Raw genomic sequence first — 15,394 nt, forward strand, 5'->3', positions numbered from 1 at the left:
AATTGTCCTCTCTTCAGTTCTGATCTCTTCGCCTGGCTTGCGGCCGCAGGGAAGAGGCAAACAATTCAGACGTGAAAGGGTTTAGTGGAAAACGAAGACGGGAGTATTTATTACTTTACTTTAATTAAGTGCATTTACTTTACTGTCAAAGGCGAGGGTCAGGCCGGGTCAGAAGAAGAGCAGCTAGAGTCAACAATTTAGATAAAGTAGAATTTGTGCGCTTTGTTTAATTTGATGATGGCTACTTTATGTTATCGTTTCGTCTGTCTGTCCGTCCGTCTGTGAGCAGGATAACTCAAGAACGATTTAACATAATGAAACGTGGTTATTGCCATTGTGCTTCTAATTTTTGACCCTTGACCGAGTTCGTAAATGGGGGCAGTTAGGTTAAGCTGAACCTGTGTCATGTGGTCAAATGCCAAATTGGACCTTAATTTGTATGCATGGTGTCATTTTAAAGGAAATTTCATCATAAATTCAACGCCGCCAATATTTTTGACATTCAGCGTACCTATGACCTAGACGACGAGGTCAAAGATCATCATTTACATAATTTTCATCGGGTATTATTTTGATTTTTCCCGGATGACGCCACTTTTTTACATTCGTTTGACACTGTTTATTTTATTTGATGACAGCTCGGGTCCAATTTTCTAAAAAGGCTTCACGCACCCGAAAGTAAAAGCCTAGAGGACATTGTTTTGTTGCTCTGGGGGCCAAGTCGTCCAGATTCCATGTCTCGAACTCATTCAAAAAATTCATTCATTATTGACTCCATAAACGAGAGTTCAACTCGTATTATTAGACTTTACAGCACCAAGTCCCTATGGAGCTGCTCGCCGCTCTAAAATCTCCGGCCGACCCCCCAATGACACTTGACACAAATGGCATTATTACGTCGTAAATCCTGTTATGAATATTAATTCTCCAACAACTCGAGGAGGAGACTACTCAACTTTGTGTATGGAGTTTTGGATCCTTGTTAAGTTTTGCTTTACTCGTTTTGGCAGATGGACCAAGAGAGAGAGAGAAAATGAACACTAAAGTGGTAGAGATCTCACAGCAAAAGTAAATAACAGTAAATAACAATATTCTCACAACTTGGATGAACTTAGACCAGAGAGAGATGAGACTAATAACTTTTCCGACAATCAAGCCCCATGATGTCGTCGCTAGAGTTGTACTTATTCCCAGGCCGGAGACATTTATGGCATGCCTTAGTTGCCCGGCATTTAAATCCATGCCCAGAATGATAAACTTTGTAAATTTTGTATTGTGGCATTAATGCCATGCTCAAAATTCTGGGGAACAAAATCGCATGCCCTGGAAATTACTACTCTACCCTTGAGTTGTACTTATTCCCATCCCATGCCGAAGACATTTATGGCATGCCCTATTTGTCCGGCATTTAACTAAATTCATGCCCAAATTAAGCCAATCTTAAAATTTGTAAATTTTTGTGCCACTAATGCCATGCCCAAAATGCGAAGGGACAAAATTTCATGCCCTGGAAATTGCACAACTCTACCCATCACCACCACTTTTATCTACCATTCTTTCTTAGGTCAAAGTAACAACTTTTAGCGGTGGCGATAAGTTAGTAGATCTGCGCCCCCAGTAGAATAAATGATCTCTCAGACCTCGGTTGGTAGAAGTGTTGCACAATGAAATTCCTTATTTATGTATTAATACAGCAAAAGAAAAATCTTGAACTTTACTTTACTTTGATCATGATGACTTTTTGTTTCGAGTTATTATTATTTGGTCCACTTTCGCTCAGAAACTTGTGTCAAACTCTTGTGAAAAATCGTCCCTCTCGAGAGATTTCGAGGAAAAAGTTCAAGAATGGATTGACACAAGTGAATGAAACGATGTTGGTGGAAAGTGGGTTGAGCAAAGTGCAAGGGGGACCGTTCCTTAAATTATTGATACTCGTTCCACTCTCGCGAGATGAAGAGTTGTTATTTTTGGTGGGTTATGACCTTATGGAGTCTTTGACAATCTGGTAACACCTGCCTCCACGGAGTCCTTATGTTATGTTATGGCTATCATAAAATATTGCTCGACGGAAAATTCAATGACAACGGCATTTTGTAAGAAAGTGGGGAAAAACAACGTTCAATAAATAATGGACATTTATTATTCGTTCTCATAAAATGATCCCGTGTGCAGAAGAACAGGTAAGCATGTACAGTGTTTCGGGTGTAAGTAAAATAACCACTTGCAAGAAATAGTGGTAAGAAAGTGGTTTTTTGCAGCTATTTTGACCTGCTTGAAAATTCAAGGCGCATTCCTTGCAATTTCGTGCACCTCGCAGTTCTTGCGTTTGTTACTTTGCAGTGCAAGAAATAACCGTCAGAAAACAGTTTCTTGCAGCTATTTTGACCTGCAAAAAATGTAAGGCGCAAGAAATCATGCCCCACTGCTATAGTTACGGCGTAAGTACGGCGCGTGCCTAGATGATGCATATATCTTGCACTTTCTCACAGTTTCTTGCACCTCATATTTCCTGCGTTGCTTGATTTACCGTGCAAGAAATGTAGCAAACCTGCAAGAAACGAAACCCTTGAAATACTTATTTCGAAGTATAAAGGTGTCGTGATCACCGGGCTGTTAAAAGTTAGCCGACTTTTTCTAACACTTTTTATCTACGCATAAATAACAACAATGAAACCTCATTCTCATCAAGATCCCTACTAAATTTCACACCATGGAGTAAATGTCACTCACTGGTTTAGTCAGGGTTAGTCCCATTTGTTTCTTATTACGAGTTGCAGTTACTTGGCCGAGTTGAAATAAAGCTTAACTGTCTTACACGTAACGTAATCTGTGGATATTTTGTATTAGGAATTTCCAAACAAAAAGAATGAGACTAATTTCACATACGCAGACTGACTGGAACGTGATGTGACATAATGAAGACGAAGACAAAAAAAAGGCGTAACAAATTTGGTCAATGTTTCACAGCAAAAAGTCACCTTTTGTAGCCCGAGTCAGGCCTTATGTACCCATCATGTTTGTTTGTCTGTATGTCTATCGATTACGCTTGTAAAATTTATCCAATCGACTTGAAATTTTGCACAAACGTAGAATGTGCAAAATTAGGAACCGAATTAGAAGATGAGCAAAATTTGGCGAAAAATAAAAAAGTTGTCGTGGTCGTATTATACCCACCTCAATTTTTAATAACAACCTGACTCGGGCTAAACAAGGCTGCACCGTAGGTTTTTCCTATTTCTTTCCTTGTATTTGTCCCTCTGATTAGTATAAATCCTTAGAAAATCTCTTCTTCAAATCTTTGTGTATACGTCGGTTTTCTAAGCAGATTAAAAATAAAAATATCTCACACACTTCCGTCACAATCTCACTTGGCCCCTGCAAAAATTAGATTCCTTTTCAACAATTTCCTGAGACCTAAAAATATGTACTTTTGTTCGACAAAACGGGGGACCATTAAATAATATATTCTGTTTTACGACGTTCTTCCATTGAATCTCTAAATTACGCATTTTTGCTCTCTTTATTGGTCCAAAGGCCGAGGAAAAGTGTGCCAGAACATGTGTCACGAGTGCAATAAATGTCATAAATTTGTGTAAAATGTGTCTCAAACTCGTTTCTTGAATGCCATTTTCTGCATCAGTTCCTCCTAATGTTTGTCTCTCCGATACGAAACGGGAGGAGCAAATGGTGAAGAATCAACCGGATACGAACCACTTTGCATCTTTTACTGTTACGTAAGTAACGTAAGCTTTGCTGCCATTTCAATTCTTATTGCGAATCGTGCGTGCAGAAACATTTATTCGAATGGAAATGTCTTTTCATTATTGTCTGTGGTTCGTTGCGGAAGAGTTAAATCTTGACAGATTTCGATGGGGCAAAAAATTGAGTAGAAAATTTCGAGTACCGAATTTTTTATGTATGTACGGTGACGACGTTACTAAAATAGCTTGCAATCAAAAGTAAATATCTCAACATTTGTTACTAGCAATGAGGGTCTCCCAACGTATGCTCTCCGATTTTGAGCAAACTAATGTCGTTCGATCATAAATCTCGTTAATATGACAATGCAAAATATACGATCCCCTGATGCGTTTGGCAGAGATATTTGCATTCGAAGAGAGAAAACGCATTTTCAAATTGAAAAATTTTACACTTTCTAAATTTACGGTGCATTTTCCCCTGTTCGAATGCAAAAATCTTTTTTCAAATTTCATACTAATTAAACGTGTGATCGATTGACACTAATTTGCTCAAAACTACAGAGCATACTTTGGGAGACCTCCATTCTAAGTACATATTTAGATTTCCTAGAAGAGAACCTAAATCTGACTCACATTTGGCACACTAAAACTAATAAAGTCTAAAGTGCACCTGGACAGTGATCGGATAAATTGAATTGGAATCTCTTCCCTTCTCCCCATCTTTTCTACGCTCACAGAATTAAGCCGAAAGACGGATACTCTCCCAAAAAACAACCGGATATGAAAGGAAAAGAAAGTGGCCAGCATTTCGTGGGTGATACGATCGATCCAAGAAATGGGACGAGATGAAGATGACCATCAACATAACATAACCAACAAACATTCCTTCTCTTCCCCTGTCCCCCAATAAATAGGATTAGTGATACGACACCCACACCGACACGACACACGTACATAGCACCCGCTCCGCTTCGGTGACCCCACAATTGTTGGCTTTGGCTTATCTCCGCTCCACTCTCTCTCTCTCCACGGCCAGAAAATGGTGGACGACGACGATGATGATCAACCACTCCAGCCGCCAACTTTCCCCGAGAGCAGGAAATCATTACGGACAAGAGAGTAAGAGATCAGGATGGTTGGTGTGGTCACCTCCGGAAACAAAGTACATACACGGATTTTATACGTATGCCAGTAGAAAATAGTTGTTTGAGGTTTGCGTTCTTCTTCTATCCGATTTTATTTTATATGAGGGCAGACACGACGACGACGACGACGACATTGTTTTTCCTGCGAATTTATGCCGCAGTTAAACCCAAGTATCTATAATAGAACTACTTTGTCCAACTATGCCATTACATTACCGTTGCTGAGCGAGAGAATTGTAACCCTTTTTACTACTATTTCCTCTCCTGGGTTAATTATTTATGTGTTTTCTAATTAATGACAACAGGATGTCGCTTGGCCACATTCCTCCTTTGATTTGCTCTCCTCACTCAAAAACCGACTCTCCATTCCTCACTCAAACAAAAGTTATGTATCGGACGGAATGCATAAAATTCTGCTGCTGCTGGGTGAGTGAATAAGTAACTGATCCTGACGAGATTTACATATTACTGTAAAACTGCATGTTTCCAACTGGTAAGCAGTTTATTTTTATTGTTAATTTCAATTTCATGCCAGTTCAGAAGAACTTGAATTTTACTAGATATTTGCCTCCATACAAAATGCCTGTCTCCTCCTCGCATGAGTTTCCTTTCCTCCTTTACTGATTTATTAATCCATCCATGAACGCAATTATATTCACATTTGCATTCTCAATTTATTGCGAGAAAAAAAGAAGAGAAGGAGGAGGGAGGAGGATGAGAAAAGTCATTAATAATAGAAAATTCACAGCTTTTGACATTTATTTAGCGCATGTAAATGTTTGCCTGGTTCATATTCTGCCATGCATGCAGACATTAAAAGCAGTGAGTCCTTCTTTGTGCGAGACTCATGGAGCTAAATAGTTTACGTAGTTTGCCAACATTTTATGATGCAGTGTCGATACAATGATTTACTTTTGGAGAGTTTAGTTTGCACAGCTAAGTGGCCGCGGAAGGGTGTGGACAATATCCCCACGGGTATTCGATGTCCCCATCATCTTCCCATGTTATACAAACCCCTCCCTCCCCTATCCCACAATGTTAATGTCCCCACAGCTTCCGCGGCCACTGTTGCAGAGTGGCTTGGTTGCCCTCTTTGCTGAATACTCGACGAGAGTTGACATTTGACATCAATCTTCCTCACGACTGGGGCGAGTAGTTCAATCCACTTGGTGCTGATGGGTGGTGGTTGGATATGTTATAGGATATCGGGAGGATGATAAGTATATAGTAATGTGTTTAGAGAGGTCTAATCCATCTGGGTGGATTGGACAGAAAACTAATTACTGCCCGACTACTGGATGTATGTACATAATGACGATCAAGTTATTACTAATCCTGTCCCAGAATTATCCCAAAATCTACTAATCATCCTACAAATTTGGGCCAGAGAGGATTACCGAGTTTGCAGCATTGTTGCTAATTTAAGTCAGCCTTAAAATCAATAATTCTGTACAGATATGTGTTCCTTCCAACTAAATATCGCTCTAATTTCGTACTAATTTCCTTCCTGAACAACTATCTGTACTGCAAAACGGCCCAGCTTAATTAGTAGGAACGGAGGATGAACTAACTTTTCCCAGTTAGCAAATCAACCTAGTCGGAATAATAATAGTTACTGTAGCACGAACTCCAACTTTCACTAACAAGCCTGCTCTGCAGGCATGAAGCAGATTTTTCTTCCTTCCTTCCGACAGAAAGTTACCCACACAAAAAAAAACTGAGCTTAAAGAGAACCGAAATTCCGAGAAAAAAAAATCATTCCCAGACAGTTTAATCTATTTGAAATTGCCTTTTAAAATATGCTCGAAAGAAAATGATTACCTCCTCTCGTGCAAAAATTGAGTTTTGTCCAAACTGAAAAAACTATGAGATGAAATGAATATTCTCACAAATTTGGATTGGAGAAAGTAAAGTGTAAAGTAATGTTCACTCATATCATTCTGATGGAGAAGTTATCATCCCATCCCACCCGGGCATATGCATCCTATCCCATCACATTATTATGTATGCGGCTCTACTACTCTCATATCTTATCACCGACACGATGCCCTCCTTTCATTCACTCTGAGATGATATTATTAAGATATTTGCCCGAATTGGAAGAAGTCAGTTCTCTGCTGCTGTACTTACCGATTTCTAGGACCGCGAGGAGGGCACAAGTCAGGAGAAACATTGCCTGCCACGTGGAGGAGAAAGTGGTGCTTCTCATTCTGAAAGGAGTCCAACTGCTGCAAGATTCTGCTTTACTGCTGCTGCTCTTTTGATGTGAACGTGTATCAGAGGTGAAAGCAGGACCATTACCAGCACCACCACCACCACCACTGCATCTGTTTGCCGACTTTCCTTCCCTCATTTGAATCATCTGCTGCTTTCTCCTCATTTATTTTTCTCCTGCTCTTTCACTCTTTTCTCTCGAAAGAGAGACGTGATGAGTCTTGGCTCGTATTATTATTTTCGCAGGTTGGTTGTTCCTTATTTATTTATTGATTTGCTTCCTTGCTTTCTTGATGGAATGGTGGTGGATCGATTTAGAATGAACAGAAAAAAATCCTTCTCATTATTTTCCCACAATTTCAATCAACATTTCATTTCATTTTTTCCGGAATTTACTTTTATTTACGGGCGGGTGGTTGAGTTGAAGAAAGTGAAAGTTAATGCATAATCCTTTCTTGAAGGAAGTCTGATTTCTTTAAGAATTAACTACACTCGATAAACCACGAGAGCTGTTGTTGTTGTGGTGCTGTCCTGGCCAGAGAAAGAGGCAGAATTTACTTACTTACTATTCTGCCCCCCTCGAATTGAATAGAATTCAACACAATGTACGTAATTCTATACGAGGGAATTTATGTAGTGCGGCCTGCCCGAGATCGTGGATCACTTTCACTTTACTTTACTTTCACCCACACCACTGAAGACTGCGGCATTTCTGCTGTTTCTTTCCTTCCGCACTGGCAAAATGTGTATGTGTGTAAAGCAAACTTCTTTAGGGACACGGAGAGCTTTTGCTTTCTGCTACTCCACACACGTGGAAAAAATTCAGACGATTTCTAAATTCCCCGGATACTCTCTCACTGGCTGGCTTTTTATAAACTTATATATTTTTTTCGCTCGGCTTACTTTTATCAAAGATTTTTATTTCTAAGTCTTTTCTAAATTCTCTTAGTCCTCGAGATACACGAGGGCAATTTAACCAACCTGGTCTAGTTTTCTCCTCCTCAAAACTACTACTTACTTTCTCCTCTATTTTCCGCGATAAATTGTGCAGCGAATAGTTTATTTATTTGAGTTTGGAGAATGTCGTAATTCTTCCTGGGTCGAAAAATCGATCCCGTGTTGGTTTAGGTGAAAGTTTGGATTTGCTGGTGGTGGGGTCCTCTTGCTGTTATTCTGGTGTGTTTTAGTGGTCGTCTTCTCGGTGAGAATGAGAGATGTGGATGAAGATGATGGTTTGTACTTGTGGTATTTTGAGGTGAAAATATTTTACTATTTTCACTCAGATCTCACTCCCTCCCTCTTCGCATCTCATCAGGCAGGAGTTTCGTCTACGCTAACTTTGTCCTGTGTACATATGTTAACATAACAAGAGTTGGTTGCGCAACATGGGCTATTTTTATACCCAGAAGCATCACCTCACCAAGTGAAAAAGAACAAGTCCTCTACTCTGGACCTTTCACTCGCAATTGTCACAATGCGTCCAAGTTATCGTCACACCGCCACGTATTCAATTGTTGGAAAGAAACAGGCTCAAAATATTATGACAATGATGTCACAGAACAACACAAGACATCAATTTTCATCCATTATTCTCGACTCCTTCTCCTCTTTTTGTATTGTTCTTCACACTTTGTTGTTGTAAAAGGAGTGCGTCTTTCACTCACTCAGTCACTTTTCCTCTCCTCCCCATCGATCTTGTCACACACAATTCTGAAAAGTTTTTGCAAAAAGGAAATAATATTCATTGTGGAGAAGAGGACTCTGGTGGAAATTGAAAAAGGGTATACATAAATTTAGGACGGGATGAAATGAGCCAGATCGGGTTGGGAAGAAGCTATTTCAAACTTTGGGCGAATAAGTAGGTGTCAATGGAGTTAAATTCTGGAGAGGAGAAGCTCTTTAACAACTTTCCATACGACACAAACAACAAATCGGACAAAGTGAGACTTTTCTTAAATGAAAAACTTTTAGCGTATGGATGTAAGACCATAAGTTTTTAACGAGTATTATAGAAAATTGGTGAAATGGATACGTACAAAAGTTTTACTACGGTACGGAATTTTGAACATGCAGCGTAAGTTTAAGTGCATAAATTCTATAGTGCAGTCACCTCCGTTAATAATAATCTGCGAATGCGAGCGAATCTGGCACCGTGTGAGTTTGACAAGGGGGAAAAAGGATGGATTCTTTTCAACTTCTTCTTTTTTTCTTCTCAATTTGGGAAATAATCAGTCATCTTTTTGATACTTTGATAAGTTAAAAACACTACAAAATTCTGGCTTCATTTGTTTCAGTGGGATATAAATTAGTTGGAAGGAGAACATCCCACTTTGCGTCATTCAACTCGACTTAATGATGCAGACTTTGGGTTTTGGTGGGAATAATGATACATACATAAAATGGGGTTTAAAATACTGCCCATTCGTACATACCTTAATTATGACATGGACGAGAATGTTTGAAACCGCTGGTGGTGTGGTGTAAGTGATGGGCGTCAATTATGTTGAGATGATGATTACGTTAGTTACTACACACCTTAGGATTTCTTCTTCCGATTCAATTAATCACTAGGTTGGAGGGTCAAAGTATAAAGTTTGTCCTGCCTCTAATGACGCGCGTTCATGCGAAAATTCATTAAATTTTCTGCCACACCAATGTTTCCGATTGGCACAGCTTGATATTTCCGGAGGAACAAAACAAATCTCTCTCTCAGTTTTTGAGCGAGAGACACTAAAAGTCTCACTTTTGCGAGATATGAATTGTTATTTAAAGTGTTTAAATGGGCGAGAAAAACTGGTTTATTCTGCTCTTTTGATTAAATTCAGTTGATTCCAATTGTGGTAATGGTGAGTGGTAAAGTGCTCCTTCCTGTGGAGGTTGGTTTGTTGGTGGGGCTGGTTTGTTGGTGGGGCTGGTTGGCGTGCGTTGTTGCTCGACTGGAGCACAGATTTCGACTGAGATCTGATAGCGGATGCGAGCCGGCTTATAATAGTGAACTTTTCTTCGCTGCTGCTCTCTGCTCCAACTCGCGATCGACTTTTTCTCACCGTTTGTGTCGTGTATGGGAGCAGATTTGATTTCTTGTTGTAAGTAAAATAAGTTTTTGAAGGATTAATTTCTGAATTTTATGTTAACCTGAAATGATTTAAATTCCACAATAAGTAAGTGGATGTTTTGTATTAATATAGAAATTGAGCAAGAAATTTCTCGCACCTCGCAACATGACTCGTTTGACTTTTTCTCACGTATATTTTACTTATAGTTGAACTAAAAGGGATCAGATTTGATTTCTTTTGCTGTAAAATAAGTTTCTGAATTTTACGGTAAACTGCTGCTATCATCGAAATTCTATAATAAATAAACCCTTACAAACGAATATAAAAAAGTAGCGTCAGAACGATCGAAATTTCCTTAAAAATGACATCATATCTGACAATTGTGTATTTTTGACCCCTGACCTCGTCCTTATGGTCATGAGGTCAAAAATATTAACGTCATTGAAATCGCGGTCAAATTTCCTTTAAAATGACACCCCATATGACAATTAAGTATCTTTTTGACCTGTGACCTCGTCCACAAGGTCATGAGGTCAAAAACATTAACGTCATTGAAATCGCGGTCAAATTTCCTTTAAAATGACACCCCATATGAAAATTAACCTGAATTTAATTTTGGACCACACCCCCCGGCGCTGTGGGGGGTGGTCCGATTGACCCCACTTTCGAACTCGGCCGAGAACTAAAAATTAGAAGCAGAATGGCGAAAACCGCGTTTGATTATCTTGACTCGTTCTGGAGATATCCTGCTGACGGACGGACAGACGGACGGACAAAACGATCACGATGATCGATGTTTTGCACTAAGGCAAAAATTGAGCAAAAATTTCAAGTTGCACCTCGCAACATGACCGGTTCGACTTCAGTCGTCTCGTAAATCGGATCAGATTTGGTTTCTTTTTGCCGTAAAATAAGTTTCTGCAGAAGAACTTTTTGAATTTTACGGTAAACTGCAGTCGTCGAAATTCTGCAATAAATAAGATGGCTGTTTTGCATTAATGTAGAAATTGGGCAAAAAAATGGCGAATTTATTACAAAAATGAGGTAATCAAATTCCAATTTATATTTATTTACAAACCGTTTTTCAAATTCCACAATAAGTGGATAAATGTAGAAATTGAGCAAAAATTTGCAAATTTATTACAAAAATGAGGTAAGTAATAATCAAATGAATTTTTAAAGCATACTTATTTACAAACAGTTTTACGTATTTATTAAAATGAAAACTCCGATTTCTCATCATCAATGACGAAGATGTTGATCCATTATACACTAATTTTTACAATTTGTTCTCATCAATTCCTAGATTCGAGATATCTAAAATACACAACAAACAAATAAATGTATTCTTCTCTTATCAGATAAAATGTCCGTTCGTAATAACGACCATTGTTGTTTGCCTCATTTGCTACCTGGTAAAAGTAATGCGTATTTATTTGAGAAGATGAAGATCATTGATACCGACGAGTAGGATGATCAAATCTTGATTTTATTGGATCCGTCTACCGGTCTTACTCACAATTTATGCCTGAGCACCACTGGTCAATTAGTGGGATGAGAATTAGGTGATGAGAAGTCGATTTAATTTATTGGATAAAAATATACACCTCTCGTTAAAATACGCGACAACGAGCATCGTAAGATTCAGAGACTCGATAAAAACTGGTTGTGATTAAAATCTGTCTGGAATCTTTTCGGTTTTCAACTTAGAACTTTGTTCTCTTATTTTCCTCCTTTTTTCGGTTTTGTACAAAATTATCAAGATAAATAAATTCTGCACAAAAAATATTCCCCACTTTACAAGAAAATTACCAACAATTATAATCCTTACATAATTTTCTCACCTTTTAAACCTTTTATCCTTCGAAACACCAAGTTTTTAAGTAATTATCGCGTCAAGAAGTGTTACAAAACCGTTTTACTTCTTTTTATCAAGCCTCAATTTTTATCCTAATTAAGTACTGTGCAGCAATTAAAATTAAACGATTTCCTTTTTAAATGCATCGAAACCAATCAGATTTTAATATCGGGGGTTTGGTTGGTGGTGCTAGGAAATAGATAAAAGTGGCGTTTTATAAGAGAAGAACCCGATCCCACCAAGAAGGACAGAACTTGATTAATGCACCATAAAGTTAATTTCTTCATAAAACAAGTCAGCCTTTCACCTCGACTGATGATTGTAATGATTCTTGCAATGGAGGTCTCCCAGCGTATGCTCTCTGATTTTAGTCAATTAAGTGTCAATTGATCATAAATTTAATTAGTATGAAATCTGCGAAAGACGCAATCTCCCAATGCGCAGATTTCGCAGAGATATTTGCATCAGAAGAGGAGAAAACGCGCAGTAAATTTGTAAAGTGTAAAATTTTTCAACTTTTAGGCGCATTTTCTCCTCTTTGGATGGAAATATCTCTGCAAAAATTGACCATTGGGAGATCACGTCATTCTAAATTTCATACTAATTAAATTTGTGACCGATTGCCACTAATTTGCTCAAAATTCGGAGAGCAACCGCTTGGAGACCTCCATTCTACGTGAGAGAACCAAAACCTTGTCAGTGGTTTTGTTTCTCGTATTCCTTTTACCTGGTCAGTTCAGTAATTAGACAAATTTCACTTTGGTTTGGTTGTGGGTTTGATATGATAGCACATCCCGTTTGAGTGATTTTTTTCCATCATCATAAACATAGGTATTGGTCATCGTGTGGGATTTTTTACGTGTTTTTTCATCCAATCTTCTTCCACGTAATGAACTGAACACTTCATAAGTAATCCCGATTCGTGTGCACTTTCAATTTTAAGCTCAACCTGAATTGGAGTGGACGATGATCCCGGGATGATGATGATGAGTTCGTTTTAATTTATCTGCCTCACTAAATCTCTAGTTTGTGAGACTCATTTATTTTTCATGTCATTGCTGCATGTTCATAAAAAAAGATAGATGGAAATAAATGACGACGTGGTGTTGTTGTGTTATGCTCGTCCTATTTTAATTCAAGAGTGTCGATAAATCATACATTTTGGGCGTCTACGTCTTTTAACCGGAGAGAACAATGTGGTCTTGTTTATTCACTCGGTATTGACGTGCTTATAATTTTTGAGTGATTTATTTGGAAATTTTTGAATATTAAGTGAATATGTAAATAATTAAGCCTCGACTTATTAAGGAAACTGTTATGAAACATTTTAAATGTAATGTAGGGCTGACTTTTTCGTAATTTTTGAATGATTGAATTAGAAATTTTTGAATATTTTACTTCGCTAATAATTAAACCTTGACTTACTAAAAAAAACTGTTATTAAACTTTTCAAAGTCTAATATTTTGTTGACCTGTTTTATAATTTCTGAGAGATTTATGGAAATTTTTGAATTCATCTTACGTGAATATGTAAATGAGTAATTAAACCTCGACCTATTACCCAAGTGTTCAAAAAAATTCTGTTATGAAACTTTTTTTGGTGTAAATACGATAACCTTCGCACTCGACCGACACCTGTAACCTTATCGATTATAATATCATGGAAATACTGGCAACATTTCGCACTAAATCTTTTGTCAAGTTGCTGCACGCCATAATCTCACCAACTTCTAGCCCAGCATGTAAAAGTGGAGTTGTTTGTCCGGTGATGGCGAAAAAAAACTTGTGACTCGTAATCACCATAAATTGCATTTAACAATTAATAGCGTATATCATTACAGTAGCTCGATATTGGCAGTAAGAGATTGGAAATGCATGTACGATACCACATAAATTACGAGCTGCACAATTAATTCTGCTTCCAAACACGAAAGCCAAGCCTGCTCCCTACATACTTTATGATGGTAATTTACCAGCAGAAAATAAATTGCGGATCGATCGACTCGATTATGTTATGGGTGCAAAATTGCGGGTTAAATCTACACGTCAATCTCTCTCCACGGCATGAAATAAACCCTTGAAAACGAATATAAAGAAGTAGCGTTAAAGCGAATGAGGTCAAAAATAATAGACGGTGTTGAAGTGGAGAAATTTACTTTCAAATGACACTGTATATGCAAATTAAGGTCCAATTTCTCATTTGACCTCATGCCAGCCAGGATCACCTTGACCTTGACCTTGACCGCAGGAGCCCCATTTTCGAACATTACACACAAAATAGCGAAAACGGCGTTTGATTATGTTGAGTCGTTCTAAAGATATCCTGCTTCCAGACGGACGGACGGACGGACAAAACGATCACATAAAGCAGCTCACCCTACTTAATAAAATCACACATAAATCCATTCCTAATTCGCGATAAATAAATATCATTGCAAATTTTCCAAACAAACTTCACCTGGATATTCCACACACACACTCGTCGTCTAAAGAGCAAACAAACAATTCCCTCTGACATCACGAATCTGTGTGTGTGTGCAAATGTTAATTAATTTCTGACAATAGGTTATCGTCAGCAAAATCCAGTAGTCCGCATCCACTTAACGAGAACATTGTACTCTGCTGCCTGCACAGATTGGCGGACGCATCAGCATCAAAAAGATTGCAATCTGCCGTGCTTCTGGTGACACAAAGTCGGCAAATTGACTCCACTCGAATTGACGAGTAATGACACTGAATGATTGGGTTTTCTGGCCCAGTGAACAAATAAATACAAAAAGTGACATCAATTAAGTAGCAAAAGGGCAGAGCGGGTCATTTTACGAGAAGTTTTACAACAACGTAGGAGCATAAATACATAATCGTTGATTGTTGTACACGTTAGGCAGGTCATTCCAATTACACTTTAATAAGTAGCGTCAGTAATATCGTAGAACTACTACTAACTGACTTGATTAATGGGATGGAATCAGTATCAGGTTGTTTTAAGAGTGTACTCAATAATTAACGAGACAGGTAGAGGTGAGCTAGATCGCCATTTTTTGAGATGCTTATCGAGATACAAATCGAGAGATTTTTGAGACAACCGAATGGGTCGTAAAGAAATCCAATCGATCAAAATTCTTAAGTCGAATTTTTATAAATAGATAAAAAGTACGATCCGTCTGACCTAATAAAATTTAGGAATAGGTCAAATCTAAAAACTTGGACCGATTTTTTTAAGATCAATTAGAATAGAATGCCTGAATTTTAAATCCAATCTAACACATCCAAATTTGTTACAGATAAAAGGTACGATACCCTCAATAAAATTTGTAAAAATTCTACACACTTTTCGAAATCCAGTCCGTTCACATTCGGAGTCGGACGCATAAAAATGAATGCCATGCTCACCTCTGAATTTTAAGGTACAGACGAACT

The 15,394-nt window shown here is 38.1% G+C and overlaps 1 protein-coding gene across 1 annotated transcript in view; it reads right to left on the bottom strand.

Moving 5' to 3' along the window:
• LOC110853254 overlaps positions 1-10,021 on the bottom strand; it is a 46,219-nt gene extending 36,198 nt beyond the window's left edge. Inside the window, exons 1-2 of the mRNA XM_022101507.2 lie at positions 9,493-10,021; positions 6,977-8,770 (exon numbers count right to left, since the gene is read on the bottom strand). Coding sequence (XP_021957199.1) covers positions 6,977-7,226 — 250 coding nt within the window. The 5' untranslated portion in view covers positions 7,227-8,770; positions 9,493-10,021. The remainder of the gene's footprint in view (positions 1-6,976; positions 8,771-9,492) is intronic.
• Between the last annotated feature and the right edge of the window lie 5,373 nt (positions 10,022-15,394).

Source organism: Folsomia candida, unplaced genomic scaffold, assembly GCF_002217175.1.
Source record: "Folsomia candida strain VU population unplaced genomic scaffold, ASM221717v1 Fcan01_Sc008, whole genome shotgun sequence".
In the NCBI taxonomy this organism is placed as follows: Eukaryota; Metazoa; Arthropoda; class Collembola; order Entomobryomorpha; family Isotomidae; genus Folsomia; species Folsomia candida.